Source organism: Fukomys damarensis, unplaced genomic scaffold, assembly GCF_012274545.1.
Source record: "Fukomys damarensis isolate Sample0158 unplaced genomic scaffold, DMR_v1.0_HiC HiC_scaffold_14, whole genome shotgun sequence".
Classification (NCBI taxonomy): domain Eukaryota; kingdom Metazoa; phylum Chordata; class Mammalia; order Rodentia; family Bathyergidae; genus Fukomys; species Fukomys damarensis.
Window position 1 is genome coordinate 73628741 of NW_022900926.1, and position 17343 is coordinate 73646083.

Consider the following 17343-nt stretch of genomic DNA (forward strand, 5'->3'; position numbering starts at 1 on the left):
ACATATAGCGAACCATTTCTGCAGCAGGCTCTTAAGCTACACATTTGTTACTGGAACTTTTAACTGATCTTTTTAAGTCTGGTGCTATTTCTTCACTGTGTCATAGTCATTTTCTCATCACTGGGACACCAACAACTTTAAGGAAGAGAGGTCCATAGTCAGCTGGCTCTAAGACAGGAAAGACATGGTGGGAGGATCTGGCGAAAGAAAGCTGCTCATGTCGTGGCCACCAGTAAGGAGACAGTGAGGAAGAACCTGGCGAGAGACACCCCTTCCAGATCGTGCTGCGTATGATCTGCCTTTTCCAAACAGACCCCATCTCCTAACACCACATTCAGCTCTGGACCCTAGAGTACATCCATCACTTCACTCATAGCCCCTGATCCAGTCACGTTCCAAAAGCCCTGACCCTGAACACATGGCTATTTTGGGGATATTCCAAATCTAAATCAAAGCATCTTGCCACTTGGCTTGCAAGACCCTGCTATCAAGCCCATGTGGTCCATCAGACTAATCCTTTCCTGACCACTGGGGGAATCATCATAGTGTCCAGCTACAGAGCAGTTCAGGCCTGGAGACTGCGGCATGAAATGCTGCTCTGGGAGAGACCAGATTTGGTGCGATGACTGGGAGGCAAGAGCCCGGCTCGTACTGCAGGTAAATTCACACACATATTTACATACTGATGGTCTCAACCCTCAATGTTACCTCTTTCTTTATGGGAGCAGTTCCTAATGCCTTTCACATTTTTTCTTTAGCTTTTGTTTCATTCAGGGGTGGAAAATATGCAAGTGACCCTTGCATGCCAAGCTGCTCAGAAAAATGCTTTGATGGTGGCGGTTCAACAGGCCTTCTTCTATCAGACCCTGCAAGCAGGATGTCCTTCTGGTGTCAAGGTTAGCCTGGGAGATGCAGAGGCATGGGCACTACCACAGTCAAGGTCAGACCACCCTCTTCTATCCCTTCTCCCTCCCTCCCTTCCTTCCTCCACTTCTCCCTCTTTCCCATCCTCCTTCCCTCCTTCTCTTTTCTTCTTTCTTCCTCTTTCCTATCTGTGTAGGAAAAAAAATCAGACTCGGTTTCTCTTGCTCTATATTTACAAGATAGATCCGTTCTGTGAGCCCAGGAGGTGTGAGGATTTCTTCCAACCAGCAAGCAAGCGATTGAATTAGTTCTGTAGAGGACGCCAGCTGCATATCCTCTAATTCACTTCACTGCTGACTGTGTCTACCTGGAGGTAGTATCCATATCCCAGAGGTTGAGAGCTCAGTCCCTAAGCCTGTTCTCACTTCAGATCTAATTTCAAGTCTGGGTTTCCAGAACTTCTGACCAACTGACTACAAATCGGGGTTCCCACTACCCCTCCTCAAGTTCAATTAATCTGCTAGAGCAACTCACAGAACTCGTGGAAATACTCCATTGCCAATATTGGCCAGTTCATTGTAAAGGGTCGTTTTAGGGTGCAAATGAGCAGCCAGATGAAGAGATGTGTAGGGTGAGGTCTGGAAGGGTCTTGAGCCCAGGAGCTTTTATGTCTGCTGAGTTGGGGTGCGCCACCCTCCTGAACCATGAATGACATCTTCACCTCCCTAGCAGCCTCCACGTGCTCAGCTACCCCGAAGCTCTCCAAACCCTGTCTCTGGGTTGTTATGGAGACTTTATTGCTGATTGAAGCTTGGAAAGCTAAATGGAAAGGTGACTGGACCAAAAGGGTTGAATCTAAATCATTAGCACTGGGAGGGGAAACCAGCAAGGCTCGTCTGTTCAGATTCTTCTGCATATTCCTTCCTCACGGCCCGCTTCTGAAATGGGGTCCTATCATCTATCCTCAGACAAGGCCAGTCAGAAAGTTTCTATGACCCCGGGGCAAAGAAATGCTTGTGTCCACGGCTCGCCTTGGGGAGAAAAAGGAGGAAGCAGAAGACCTGCAGAGGGTGAGGGAGACAGAGAGAGAAAGGGAGGGGCTTCTGAGGCCTAAAGTACCCCCCAACATTATTCTAGTCGCCTAGGAAACAACAAGGCCTATGAGAAGTGTAAGTCAGGAACCATGGAAGGAAAGCAAAACATGTAGTCACCTTTTTTTCCTTTCTTCTTCCCTTCCCTCTTTTGCTCCCTTACATCTTTCCTATTTGTGAATCAATGTATGACCAAGTCCTTATTTGGTCTCTTAATTTTCAGTGATACGCTAATGAATTCTCCTTTGTACTGAACTCTGTATATGGAATGGCTACAACTGTCTATCAGAAAATATCCTATTCCTCAACCCTTCCTCTTTGTAGATAATGATTCCATTATTTTCTGGTCTATCCGTCCTATGATTCTTTCTGCAAAAGCGAGACATGTTTGATTCTTTTTTCCACAAAAGCTACTGTTACACATACTGTTTATTTTTGTTATTGCAATATAATCCATACAACATGTTACATGCCTTTAGTGTGTCTGACTCAGTATTTTTAGTATAGTCACAGGATCATGCCGCTATCACCACCGTGTAATTCCAAACTATTTTCATCATTCCCAAAAGAAACCCTGTACCTACCAGCGCTTGCTCCCCATGCTTCCCTGCCTCAGTCCCTAGCAACCACTAATCTATTTGCTGTCTCTAGGGTTACCTACCTCAACATTTCACATAAATGGAATTATACAACATGTGGCCTTTTGTGTTGGACTTTTTTTTAAATTCAGCATAATATTTTTAGTGTATTTATGTTATGGCACCTATCAGTACTGTATGCCTTTTTATTGCTGTGTAATATCCCATTATACAAGTATACCACTTTTTGTTTTGTTTTGTTTTCTGAGACAGGGTCTCACTATGTAGTTGAGACTGACCTGGAACTCACTATGTAGCTCAGGCTGATCTCGAACTCACAGCGATCCTCCTGCCTCAGCCTCCCGAGTGCTGGTATTACAGGCGTGTGCCACCACGCCCGGTTTATACCACTTTTTAAAATCCATTTGTTGGTTAATGTATGCTGGGTTGCTCTTTACTTTTTAGCTATCAAGAATAATGATACTAAGCTGCGCATGGTGGCGCACGCCTGTAATCCTAGCACTCAGGAGGCTAAGGCAGGAGGATCGCTGTGAGTTCGAAACCAGCCTGGTCTACATAATGAGTTCCAGGTCAGTCTCAACTCCATAGTGAGACCCTGTCTCAACCCTCCCCCAAAAAAGAAAATAATAATAATAATGATGATGATACTGTGAACATTCATGTACAGGCTTTTGTAAGGACTTACGTTGTCGTTTTTCCTGGGAATGTGGAAATGCCAGTTTATTTCGTAACTAATTCTACATTTTGAGAAGCTGCCAAACTATTTCCTAAGTAGCTGTACCATTGCCGTTTCCACGGATGATAGTTCCGAAGTCTCCATGTTCCTCTCAGTGCTTATTATTGTATTTTTTATTTCACTCGTCTCAGTAGGGTATAAAGTAGTATTTCATTGTGGTTTTGATTTACATTCCCCAATTGCTAAGAGGTTGATCATATTTGTATGTGTTCATCTGGCCCTTTATATACCTTTGTCAGGGAAATGTCTGTTGACGTTTCAGGAGGCTTTTTAGAAAATCGGGTGGCACGTTCCACACAGGCTTGGGGCAAAGCCCAAGAATGAGTTGGGGAGGCTGAAGATTCCTACCAGGTTGCCTCCCTCCACTTTCCACCCTTCGGACTTCAGCACCCTGCCGCCCAGCCTCAGTGTGCGCATTCCTCTTCCCGGCCGAGCTCACCACTTCCACCAACGTTCTTGATTCATCTGCTCCCATCTCCTTTGAGACTTTGCTCCGTCGGCTGTCTTCTTCCCTTGCTACACTTCCGACGTTGCCTTTTTTCCTATTTCCCCTTGTCATTTATGGGTACTTTCTCCCTTCCACTGTGGGCAGGCTGAGCAATTTTCATTCTCTCTAAACACTAAACTGGATCCTCTGGCCAGTGCCTTCGGTATGACCTTCCTTCTCATTCATGTTTATTGGAAGGACAGTTTGTAACTCTTGGTATCAGACCACACTTTTCACTATTGCCCAGCTTCCTCTTTTACCTAAGACTGCTCTCAACTAAGGTCAGCAATGACCTTCTGATTATTAAACCCAGAGGACACCATTCAGTCATTCGACCAGATTTCCTGCTGCCGTTTGATGCCATCAGCCACTCCCTTGTCCTTGAACTCCTCTGTTGTCCTCTTACCTGTCTCCTGGGTTACTTTATCACTCCTTGAGATTAAAAACCATCCCATACACCATCAACTTTCAAATCTACATCTTTTCATAGAGCTTCCCTCCCAAGCCCCAAACCTGGGTGTCTAGATGCCTTCTAGACTCGTTTTTAGAAGTACTTCTAGACTGCTTCAACAGACACTTAAATTCAGCATGTCCAAAAGGCAGCTCATCCTCCCTCCGTCTTGTTCTCCCAAGATTTCTAGTTTTGGTTGTCATCACCACTAGAATAGTCATTTGTATTCAAAACCTGAGTTTTGTCCTTCATTCCCTTGACTTCCTTACCTTGAACTGATGAATCAGTCACTATGTCTTGCAAATGTCAAATTCTAAATTTGATTGTAGGTGGCTTTATCTTAGTTACTCTCTCATCATGGAGACACAACACTCAATACCCACAACTTAAGGAAGAAGAGGTTTATTTTGGCTCCGTTTGTAAAGATCCCAGGCCATAGTCAGCTGGCTCTAGGACAGCATGCAGAGGGGAATGGTAGTGCACAAGCGTTCATGACATGACAGCAAGGAAGCAGAGAAACGGACCAAGGGAGGAGGGAGACGACAGACCCTTCCAGGCCACGTCCCCGGTGACCCAGCTCCTCCCACCAAACTTCACCTCCCAGTGTTGCATTTAGCTGTAACTCACCAGTGGACTAAGCCATGAACCCACTGATGAGTGTCACACCCCCGCGATCCGGTCACCTCCCCAGAGCCACACCTATGAGTGCGTGAAGCTTTGGGGGGCATCTACGTATAAACCGTCACAGACCCCTCTGTCTACCCACACTGCTCTAGTTCAAATTCTCATCGTCTCACCTATGTGATTGTGACGGCCTCTGACTGGCCTCCAGCCCTCTTAGTTCATGCCTTACCCCGCTGTAGCTGCTCCCAGTCAAACCTCTCCTCCACAGAATGACCTCAGCAACTGTGTCTCCTTGATTAAAACCCTTCAGTGGCTCTTTGTAGCCCAAGCAGCAAAACTCAACCTCCTTAGCTAGGATGCGAGAATTTTACTTTCCAAACCTAGCTCGCTATCCCCTCTCTTCCAATCAATTAAAACAGTTTCAAATGCCATAGACTTTTCATTCTATCTCATATTTTTATGCTTCTGTTCTTTTTGTCCAAGAGGATGCTGTTCATCCTCCCATGTGCAACTCAGTTATTACATCTTCAGGAAATGTCCACAATTCTTCATTTCGCTAAAGTGAATTTTGTGAGGAGTTCATCATAAAACAATATGTTGTGAATAGGTAGATGACTGATAGACAAATAGGTAGCTTTTCTTACAAGTGTGGAACAAGCAGGGGGATGATGACACAACAAGGAGACATAATGGAGACAGTGAAAGGAGATAAGAGGAAGAGAGAGAGAAAGGGAAGAAAACAAGAACCAAAGTGTGCACTGCAAGCAAAGCCAAAGGAAGGCAATGTTTCCAGAAGGAATGAGTCACCAAAGATGTACAGATGACAAATAAATGTGTGCAAAGGTATTTCACGCCTTTCTTATCAGAGAGATACCATTTAAAATTCCACTGAGGGGCCTGGGATTTAACTCAGTGGAGCCGCTGCCTGCCTCACAAGCACAAGGTCCCAAGTTCTATCTCCGGTACCAAAAAGCAAAAAAACTCTACTGAAAATCCACTCCACACCCATTAGAATTGTTAAAATGTAAAAGACTGACCATTCCAGGTGTTGGTAAGGACAAGGGAGAACTGGAACTCTCACATCCTGCTGATAGGAATAGCACAACCTGCCTCTTCCCTGCGCATCTGTATAAATGGTACAGCCCCCTCTGGAAAGTGATTTGGCAATTTTTTTTTAAAGTTAAACATATACTTACTATATAAAGTAGTCATTCCCCTCCCAGGTTTTTAACCAAGAGAAATGAGAGCATGTGTCCATGCAAAATTTTTTACACAGATATTCGTAGAGCTGTGTTCATAGCAGACAAAAACTGGAAAGAACCCAAATGACCATCAGCAGATGAATGGATAAAAAAAACCGTGGTATGTCCATACAATGGAATGCCTGCTGCTCGGCAACACAAAGAAATAAGCTATGCTAACCATCATGTGGACGAAGCCAAACAAAAAGACAGCTCGTACTACATAACTCCATTTATATAAATTTCTAGGAAACTCATTTTAATCTGTAGTTGCAGAGAGCAGAGTAGTCATTGCTTGAGAAGGAAGTAGGATAGAAGTGTGGCTGTGGCCATTAGTTTGATTGTAGTAATAGTTTCAGAGTTGCATATGTCAAAACGTATCTAATTGCGCCTTTTAAAGTAATGTTTACTAAAAGTCAGTTATTTCCAAACTATTATTTTTAAAAGAATAAGGAAGAACTTGATCAATTTGAATGCACAGGGAAAAACCAGATGGGTGGGGATCACAGATGGGGCCATTTAACAGTCACAAAAGTTCACTGCTGACTCTGAGGGTAGCTCTGCTGCCTGGGTCAGGGTGAAAGCCATAGTGCCAGCTGTAAGAAGCAAGAGGCTGATACAAATATAGAAAGAGTGTGCATATATTGCTTTTACATTCATCTTTTAGGGTTGTCAGTAGCTTAGACTATAGAAATTTATCTTCTTGGCTGGGGATTTGGTTCAGTGGTTCCGCCACCTGCCTCTCAAGCACAAGGGCCTGAGTTCGATCCCTGGTACAAAAAAAAAAGAAAGAAAGAAATTAATCTTCTCACAGTTCTAGAGTCTGAAAGTCTGAGATCAAGGTGCCCACATTTCTGGTTTCTGCTGAGGGCTCCCTTCCTGGCATGAAGCGGGTGGCCTTCTGCTATCTCTTCACATTAGGGAGTGAAGGGGGCCAGGAGAACCAAGTGAGGGAGAGCTCTGAGACCTCTTCCTCTCCTTACTTGGATGCCAACCCTATCGAGTTAGGACCTCCCCTTACAACTTCACGGGACATCTGACCCCTCTCAAAGGCCCCCGTCTCCAAACGCCATCACACTGAGTGTTAAAACTTCAACATAGTAGTTTTTGGAGGGACACCATCATTCAGTCAAAAGAAGTTTGATCAGAGTTGAGGCCAAAATTTGGGAGAGTGAGATGATTAAGGAATAAAAAGATGTGGACACATTTGTATGAAAGCACTGGAAAAAAGAAGCAGCGACTGAGAATAGGAATGAAAGCCCTGAATGGTCAGAAAGGAGAGGGTAGGTGCAGAAGTCAGGGAGTAAGTGTTTTGGATCAGCAGCATCAGGACTCCAGGCTGTCGCGCGCTGACTGACAGAAATAAATGTGGGGTCCTCTCCTGACCCTGTGAGATGGGTTTTGCTCTATGCAAGGAAAATGGGTTCTGAAGTATAAGAAAGAGATGCACTCACCAGCTGGTGTCACCACCAGGATTGTGCAAAGCGTGTGTTCTCCTCTCATCCCACTCAGAGCCGCCCAGGCCTCTCTAGTCTCTTTAACTGGTGTTTATTCCTATTTCCAGCAGGCTGGGATACCCAGAGGGTCTTTGGAAAAAATAAATTTGGGAAATTCAGATTTTTTCGCCTGTGGTATTTTCCTCCCTTACTCTCCATGGGTCTGCTTTAGTAATTCTGATATGGATAATTCCTTATCTGTTTCACTGAAGAAGAATGGCCCTGCTTCTGAAAACCCAACCTTTCCTTTTTAGTTAGTAGTTTAGTGAAATTTATATTTTCTATATTTTTATGTATTTTTAGACTTCCAGCCATATGCCCTGCACCTCCATAACAAATGGAATTGGAATATTGTAAGACACTGATTCTCCTTTTTTCTTCCCCCACTCACCTTTCCCTCTCCCTAACCTCTCCCTCCTTCTCCTTTCCGCTCTTATTCCCCTCTCTTGTCAGTATGATGTGCATGGTAGCATATGGCCCACCTCCTTCTGCTTAGGTGCTTGCAGTTATGAAATCCATCAATAGTCCATCAGTAGTGTTTCTTTCTTTCTTTCTTTTTTTGTTTTTTTTTTTTTTTTTTTTTTTTTTTTTTTTTTTTTTTTTTTGGTATCAGGAATCAAACTCAGGCCCTTGCACTTGCAAGGCAGGTGGCGAAACCACTGAGCTAAATCCCAGGTCCCATCAGTAGTATTTCTTAAGAGGCCACTCCATAAAGATTGTTCCAACCCACCATTTTGTACAATGAAGAATTTTTTTCAGAGGATTTTAGATACCACATTGTGTTCTGAAAATAGTCAGACTCAGTGTCTCACTCCTTTGTTGTACAAAGTAGTAACTGTCTGCCTTCCCTCCCTTCCCTCTTCCCCTTCCAGGAATTTACTTATGGTTGGGATTCATTGTGGTTGTGAGATATTTTGCAGCAAGCGCTACAGAACTTATACAGCCAACAGATTTAATTCACTTTAGTTTAAAATGTTTCAGGAAATAAGTTCAAATCTGAGAAGTCACTGTGGAATGAGTCCAGCCAGAAGAAGTTCCAGAATTCTGAAAGGCATAGGCCTCCCAGATACCCTCGCTAATTCTCCAGAAAGATTTCAAACTACCAAAAGGTACAGTGCCTAGTGGAAGGATTGCTTAAAAACAACAGAAATGTCCTCTTTTCGGTCAGGGATCAAGTGCTATGGAACCGAAGGAGCCTAAGCTCTCAGAGTTACTCACAGGTGTTTCATCTGTGTGAGTGCTTTATCTTTTAAAACCAGACGTGGAGAACTTGTCTGAACAATGAGAAAGCTCAGTTTCTTCCAGTATGCTGTACTACAGTCTGTAAAGGAGAATCAACTTTTCCTAATTTCGGCCCTTTCTTGCCTCTTTGTTTCTCTCCTCTTCTCTTTCCTTCTCTCCTTCTTTCTCTGCATATTTTTCAACCCATTCTTCATGAGCAAGAATAGTTATAGATCACTCCATATTTCCACATGTATGTTAAATTGAGAAGCACAGAACTATTACTATTCTAAGGAAGATTTTGCCACTGTATAATAATAGGATGGTGAGTTATAAGAGAAGCATTGGTCTCCATAGAGACATGTCTATTCATCAGGAATGCCCTGCTATGCCTTGATCTGTTTTCACCATGACAGAGACATTTATTCTGTAATAATTATGATTACTCTCAGTGTTTTATTTGGGGGATACCGAGGACACTATAATTTAATTCCAGCAAATGTAGAATGAAAAACAACAACAGATGAAGAAACTCTACTATTCAAGATGCCATTAACCTGACACATGGCCAGAGTCCAAGTGTCTTTAGTCTACATTTCCAGAGTGAGAGTTTCAGGTCAGTGTGCCTAGTTGATAGGCTCCTTGGGAGGCCATTTCAGCACACGTACCCTATGGTCAAGGTCAGAAGGGCACACTGGGCGGGGCCAGGCTATGACATTTGGGACTAAGGAACAACGACTGATGTATGCCTTAGGGACAGCAGGGCACACGAGGGGCACAGAAGCACATCAGCATCCCAGGTGAATAATTAGGAGCACTTGAAGCAGGAAAGAACCAGGCAGGCAAAGGCAGCTGGCTCCTGTTACCTGAGCTGTCCTTGTGTTACGCGTCCACTCACCTCCACCCCGGGCTCAGGGTCTCTCTTACCTTGTCAGGACTCCGGAAGCTTTTGTGTCTATTCAGCTGGAGAAGGTAGGGCTGCGAGACATGATGCTGAACGCCTTCCTCCTCCAGAAACAGACCATGGGTGACAGAATGAAGAACGCCGTGAGTGTGTAGGGGGAAGAGCTCCCTAAAGCTCTGTTCGCTTTTGTATTTATGCAAATAAAAACTCCTGAACTTGGAATCTTGCTTTTAACCTATTTGAGTAGACCTGAAAGTAAGCTGTGAAGAACTGAAAAGGGATGCGCAATAAGAAAGAGTACCAGTTCGAGACAATGATAGTCAGGATTTTAAAAGTGCATGTATTTTCGAAAGGTCGCAGTTGGTTTTGGCACTGTCGAATGGGACTTGTTTCAGCACCTCTCCCGGAACATTTCTGTACTGTTGGGCCACCCACAGGGGTTCTGGTGGTTTAGCACAGGCTCTGGCAATCTGGTCACCTTTTATCTTGGTTTTTCAGGCACCATTGACATGTTTCTAATATCAGCCTAATCCATTGAAACTACTATAAAATTCCAGCTTTTAACCAGTTAAACTCTCTGCTTACTTATGCAGCTATCAGTTCGTTATTCATCAGTTTTTTTAATGAGGAAATCATCATGCTAAGGTATAGTTGTTTGGGAGAAAAAATGATAACATTTAAAATCTCTGGACTTTGTCCCTACATGTGAGTGGAAAGGAAGCACTGGGCCTGGTCCAGTTCTGCAAATGGGACATAATGGAGGCTAGAATTTCTAATTACTGATGAGCAATGTCAGAGGCAAAGGGCCCTTCTTTTTTTTTTTTTTTTTTTTTTTTTTTTTTTTTTTTTTTTTTTTTTTTTTTTGCCAGGGATTGAACTCGGGTCCTTGCACTTGCAAGGCAGGCCACCAAACCGCTGAGCTAAATCCCTAGTTTAAGGGCCCTTCTAATAAGCAATTCTGAAAAAAAAAATGACCAAGTGGAAAATACAGCATTTCATTAACTACCCTTCAGAATTACCCAACACTTTCTAGATTAGAAAGAGTTTGGGCAATATAATGATCATTTTCATTAGGGCCTTATTTTAGAATACTTGCAAGTTAGTAATTTAATCGGTTACTCTTCCATGGCTGCTGGAAGAAGACCCAAAACTCCTAAGCCAGAGACAGAGAACTTTATTACGCACAGCAGAGCAGGCAACATGAGCTTCATTTTTGTTCAGTTCCCTCAGACTAAGTCCCATAAGGACAGCACGAAGGAGCTTACCTGTGGCCAGTGGGTTTGTGTAACATATGAAAAACACTGAGCTATGGGGAACCCACCTCTTTGATAGCGAGCCTGCTCGTTTCCCTAAAGGGAGATATCACCTCAGCCCTCAAGATTGCTCTCTGCAAACACAACCCTGAAAAACAGTCCAAGTAAAGATCAGTCAAGGCCTCGCATACTCCACATGCTCAACAAGATATGTAGAAACAGAAGTGAACCATAAAAGACTATTTCCCCACAAGTTTACCTCCAGAAAGAATGTCTCGACTGGGTGGCCTTTCCCTGCTTAAAGTCGGCTATGCATTTGTACATGAGGCTAGGTTGTCCTCGCATTCAACTGTCTCATGGGAGAACCATCATTCTCTTTTGTCACAGGATGCGATTGGAAAGGTCAAGAGGGACGTTATAACTGAATACTGTCAAAGGTAAGTAGAGTGTGTTTGAATAACACAAGCCGACTTCTTTAACCAGTGCGTTATGTAAAATGAGTCAAGTGGTTTGCGTTTTAATAAACCACAGGCATATTGGATAGAATCAAGCTAAAATGTCCTCTCACTTGAGGAGAGCCTTGGAAGTGAAGGAGAGGGGGAAAAGGTTCATGCCTCTGCTTTCAGGCAATACCAACCTGCTTCAGATGGAGATTTCTATTTGTCAGAGATGCTTCATTCTCTTTGAAGTGTCCTCCAGGGAAGAGTACCCTGAAACTTCTGCAAGAGATGGAACAACTTGGATTCTCTTTCGGGGCATCATCTCTTCCTTTTCACTTTCAGATTTAACGACCACATGTCTCATTATGCTCTTCGGGGTCAGATCATGGCATACTGCAATAGCCTGAGAGCTCTGCTAGAAGATTTTCCTGTTATCAGGGACACTTTCTTCATGGTGGGACAACCACAAGAAAAGAAGGAGTCCAGGGATTCCAAAGAGGGCCTCAAGGCTGACCCCCGGTATGTAAGTCTTTTAAAGTGTGTTGCTCTGCCCTACCTCTCCACTGGAAGAGTTGTGTTAAGTTTAGTATAAAAAGCTTTCCTGCTATAGTTTGAACATTAAGTATTCCCAAAGGTCTGTGTGATGAAAGCCTGCTCCACAGAGTTGCACTATTGAGAGGTGGGGTAGCATCTAAGAGGTGAGGCCTGGTGAAAGGTGTTTAGGCCATTGAGGTTGTGCCCTTAGGAAGGATCATGGGGGTCTTGAGAGCTTCCTCTTCCTCTCTTCCACTTCCTGTCCATGAAGTGGGAGGTACTGTTCCAGCAGATACTCCTCCCATAGTGCACTGCCTCACCCAAAGCAACTAGGTCAACTGATCATGGACCGAAACCTCTAAAACTGTGAGCCACAATAAATTCTTTTCTTTATAACTGGTTAGGTGCTAGTTATAGTAATAAAAATCTGATGAACATACTTTGCTCCCCATACTTCACTTGACCTTGATCTTCTGGTCTAGAAAGGCAAAAGGAAAACTAAATACTCCAAGAATAAGAGCAGCTTTGTATTTGAATCTGGAATGATTTCTTTGTTTATAGGCTGTTTGGTTTGTTTTGTTTTGTGCGGCTCTCTGGGGGGACCCCGTCCCGCGGGGAATAGGAGGTGAGAGCCGCCTCTTATTCGTGGGTCATCAGAGGCCGATCCGATCTTGAATGTCTGTGGAGGAAATCTTTAAGAAGTTAGAGTACACGGCCCAAGTCTGGTTTCTGATCAAAGGCGCTTTATTGGCTCAGCAAAACGATTATATACTGTTATCCCAGGGGGAAGGTTCAGCAAGCTTATTGGACAGCTCAAGCAAATCCTCTACCAATCACATGAGTCATTCAAGCATTTAACCATACAGCAATCAGTATTTTACCAAATGTGGGGAGGGGTAAGTGCACAATCCCTAGGGGCAAGTAGGACGGGGGAAATACCACCTGCTTCCTGCTCCAGATCCGGTGACCCTGTGGTTAGCACAAAGGGCTATTCTTTCTGTAAGATTTCCTGTTTGCCCAGGGGCTAGACCTGCCAAAGGTCACGTATGTAGTCTAGTGGGATTTTTCCACCGAGGCAAAGGCTAAGGTTGAGGGCAGCCATCTTATGCAGGCCCAAGCAGTCTCTCACAGTTTTGTTTTTTTCAATCGATGCAGTTTTGTTTTCCCTGGGGAAGCTCAAAGATTTTCATCAATCACAACCTTTTATATAAATGAGCTTCTAAAAATAAATAAGCTTGGTTTTGACCTGTCCAAGCTTTAAATATTCTATTCAGTGGGGTAGAAGAAATACCGAGGAGAGAAGAAAAATAAAAACAAAAACCTGATAAACCAGTGCCTTGAACAAAGTAGTGTCCTGTTTTGCTTTGATTCAATAGAGATAGAGACCGTGATGAGAAGAGCTGCCTCTGTACTTCCTTAGCATGCTTTGTCTCGTTTTCCAAATGTCTACCTGGAGTTCACCCACCTAGCAGGAGGAGTTAGCACACCTGTGTGGTCCTAAGAATGTTTCCTTTTTTAAAGAGGGGATGAGGGCCGGGGATTTAGCTCAGTGTCACTGTGCCTGCCTCGCAAGAGCAAGGTGCAGAGTTCGATCCCCGGTACCAAAAGTAAATAAGTAAAAAATAAAGGGGGGATGGACATGGTACATAGCTATGTGCTATCTGGGCAGAGGAGCCCGCCTTAGTCTTTCTCTTAGAAATTTCAGCAACAGTAATACTTTAAATATATATATATATACGATCATAGACTGAAAAGAGGAAGAGGATCGAAAGATCCTTTGCACCACGCCACCCTTTCATGCGTTCCTTCATGCACGCACCGCACTGTACGACCATCATTTGTTCCGTGTTCACCAAGTACCAGGGCCTTTGCTACGTGTTGCTTACAAGAGTAAGTCATTGACTGGCAATAAATCAAATCTAGCAGGGAAGCTCCATAAAGCGGCAGCAAGTCCCTCCAGAGATGTTACATGTTACATGACGGAGGCGTGTGGGAGTTCCTGTGGGGGCACAGAGGACGGACTGTTGAACTTTACCCCAGGGCCCCGGGGAGAAATTCAAAGAGGAGATGACAGGAGAGTTGGAGTTCTCTCAAGAAAACGGAATGGCAGAAGCTAGAGAAGGCAAGACGTCAAAGTCCTTGATCCCTTGACTAACTGATAGCTGTTCATCCACAGAGCGGCCAGTCCTCGGCGCCCAGTTTTAGGTACCAGTGTTTTGCTTTATGAGCTCGGCCAGTGCTTTCCCTTGGGTAGACTTTGGGATTTACTTAAAGAAAGAATGTGCTTGAGAGAAGAAGGGGCAAAGACATTTCAGCGGTTTATTTTGTTGACAGGGTTGACTGGACACCTGATGCTCAGTGAGGCTGGAGTGAATGCATCGTCCTCTGACACAGTAGCAAGAGAATCCTCTAAGACTTCTTAGCTCCATTATTTTATTACCCTCCATCCAAGTGGACTCCTGATAAACCCAATCCACATTTGCGATTAGACTTTAAAAGTTCTTTTCCGAAGTCTACCCATGAATTGACTACCTTTGTGTTTAGAATGAGCGGTATTCGGGAAGTCTATTTTGTTTCTGATCCATTTGATTTGCAGCAACCAAACAAGGAAGTCTGGATGTAGCTGGGGGAAAATATCTTTTTACCTGGCAGGTCTGGAAGCTTTTCCCGGAGTTTCTTACAGATGACTGTGTTTCCTAATGATGAAGGGAAGCAGTCATTTAAGCTAGAGAGCCTGGACTCTTGAGTCATCTGGTTGGTTAATGTATGATAAATTCGGGGAAGTGTTCTGGGCCAAGAAAATGTAAACAAAGCACTCATTTAGAACCGAAGTCACCGAGCAGTTCAAGGGATGAGCTCTGGTTGACAAAGATTCAGTGTTTCTTCACTACACCTATCTCCTGCTTCCTAAACTTTCTAGATAATAGTACGTTCCTTCTAATATATTCATTTCTAGGAATATAGAGAAACTTCCATCTTATATGGAAGTTCAGAAAAACATGCTGTATAAGATTCTTTCTAACTCTAAACTCTGTGGTTCCACATAATGAATACCTATGGATGAAAACATCAGCAGGTTAGTGTTGTGTTACTGTAGCAAAATCCAGGAGCAAGCTAGCTTTTTACATTTTAATCATGAAGTTTATTAGCTTACAGTTTTGGAGATGCACAGGCCTGGCACCAGCATCAGCTCAGCTCTGGTGGGGCCCTCTTACTATATCGAATCACAGTGGGATGCTGTATGTAAAAAAGAAATTACATTTAAAAAAACAGGGGTTTTTAGCTAAGTGACATCATGCCTGCCTCACAAGTGCAAGGTCCTGAGTTTGATCCCCAGTACCAAAATATAATAATAATAATAATAATAATAAAACAAAATAAAAAACCAGGAAGGCAGATAGATACTCTGGTCCCACAGTCCCTTCCAAGGACAGACCCCCAGTTCACCTAAGCACCTCCTGTGGCCTCTCCTTTTAAGAGTCCTACCACCTCCCTCTAGTAGCACGCTGGGGACCAAACCTCCAACACACAAAGCCTTGGAGAGACAATTTAAACCAAATCTAAACCATAACTATCGGTCACAGAAAAGCAGCTGAGCAAGTCACAACTAGGACTTTTACCTCGCTCAGTTGTATATTACCCTGAGGTCTTGGGCAAATCAGGAATCTTCAACCTCTAGGCTCTGTCTCTTCCCATAAGTGAGGAAATTAAAGCAGCTTTCTGAAGTTAAACATGCATGATTCCAAGAAATAGAACTTCTAGGGAAAAATATCCCAGACAGGGCCATTTTGATGGCTTCCTGTGAGATATTGAAGGGGAATCATCCCAGCAAAGTTAACCAGAGATAAAGGGACAGAGTTGAGAAATGAGGTGATGTGGAAGAAAGTCCTCAGCTCACTCATAAAACAAGGGATGGGCTATGTTGGGAATAGGAGATAAGCTTTATTTTAAATCTCAGCACCAACAATTTATTAGTTGTCTGCTAGGATCATGAGACATCTCCCATTTGCAAGAGTGTGCCAATTGATTGCAAAATCTGCCATCGTCAAGGAAAGGGAAAGATGTAGCCTCCCTCTTAAATAATTGCCATCCCCAACCAGAAAGCCCCATGAATTCTGTAGATTTAAGATTCCAAGCAGCAACTCGACTCTTCAGTGACTGCTATGTGCTGTGTTCAGTTTAGCAGCGTCCTTCCTGGAGTCCTCTGTGGAAGATGAGCTGTAAAGGGGGAGCTCTCTTCCCAGGAGCCCCTTGAGGCTTCCATTGCCTTCGTGTTCCAGAGGAGATCAGCGTCTGGAGATTAGGATGATGCTCGGCTGCAAGTTAAGGAACAGCGGCACTGACTGATGGAGGAGCTGAGAGAGAAAGAGAGAGAGAGAGAGAGAGGGAGAGGGAGAGGGAGAGAGGAGAGAGGTTGAACACTTACTCTGTGACAAATACAGCCACTGTCATCCTATACTGTTCTTTTATGCAGATTTAAAGGTGCCCCTTCTTCTGGGCACATTAGCCCCACACCAGGGTGCAGGGTTTGGCAAGTAAATTTACAGGCTGGATCTTGGCCACTGCTGGTTGCCTCAGGACACAGCTTAAACAGCAGAACTTGACAGTCTTAGCACCAAGTGCTGTACAACAAAGAAATAGCCATGGTCTCTGTCCAGCAAGGGAAAATAGATAATAACAGCACACTCTGATGAAGAACAAACCACAGGAAATGTTTAGCAAAAGCACACAGCGAGCCTTGCACTGTATTATCTGAGGAAAAGGGCCTGGGTACAAGGAAGGTTTCAGGGAAAAGGGAATGCTTAACCTGGGTCTTCAGTGACGAATAGTGCTCTAGGGGTGAGACAGGAAATCCGGCTCACACTAGAAGAGCCACAGGGGCAAAGGCACAGAAATATGAGGGTGTGTGTGGACTTCTGCAGGGCTCATCTCAGGGTGTGTGAGGACAGCAGTGGGAAGGGGAAGATACAGAGGGTGGGTGAGATCCAGAAGTGTGGAGTTTGTCCTTCACAGGGAAAGAAGCAGGATGATTATCAGTGACACCACTTAGAAAGTTTCTAAAGTTGTGTAGAGGACAGGTATTTAGGGGGTGAAATCAGCAAGGCCAGCTGCCAGAGTTGATGTTGAGCTGGGGAAGGAAGAGGAATCCAAGATGTCGTGTCATTCACAGTCTCAGGCTTGGGTGGGGGGAAAAAGACATCATTATTGTTTAAAGGAAGAGAGTTTAAATTTTGGAAAATTAAAAAAAAGTTCTGGAGCCGGGCATGGTGGTGCATGCCTGTGATCCCAGCACTCAGGAGGCTGAGGCAGGAGGATCGCTGTGAGTTCAAGACCAGCCTGGGCTACATAGTGAGTTCCAGTTCAGTCTCAACTACATAGCTACATAGCGAGACCCTGTCTCA

At 44.0% G+C, this 17343-nt stretch overlaps 1 protein-coding gene and 1 long non-coding RNA gene across 2 annotated transcripts in view; one reads left to right on the plus strand and one right to left on the minus strand.

The window, feature by feature from the left end:
• Ccdc162p overlaps positions 1-17343 on the plus strand; it is a 187355-nt gene that overhangs the window by 92885 nt on the left and 77127 nt on the right. Inside the window, 5 exon segments of the mRNA XM_033763439.1 lie at positions 759-896; positions 8571-8698; positions 9746-9857; positions 11355-11404; positions 11750-11926. Coding sequence (XP_033619330.1) covers positions 759-896; positions 8571-8698; positions 9746-9857; positions 11355-11404; positions 11750-11926 — 605 coding nt within the window.
• The window catches only part of LOC117286021, a 7482-nt gene continuing 6102 nt past the window's right edge, over positions 15964-17343 (minus strand). Inside the window, exon 6 of the long non-coding RNA XR_004517164.1 lies at positions 15964-16296. This is a non-coding gene — a long non-coding RNA (uncharacterized LOC117286021). The remainder of the gene's footprint in view (positions 16297-17343) is intronic.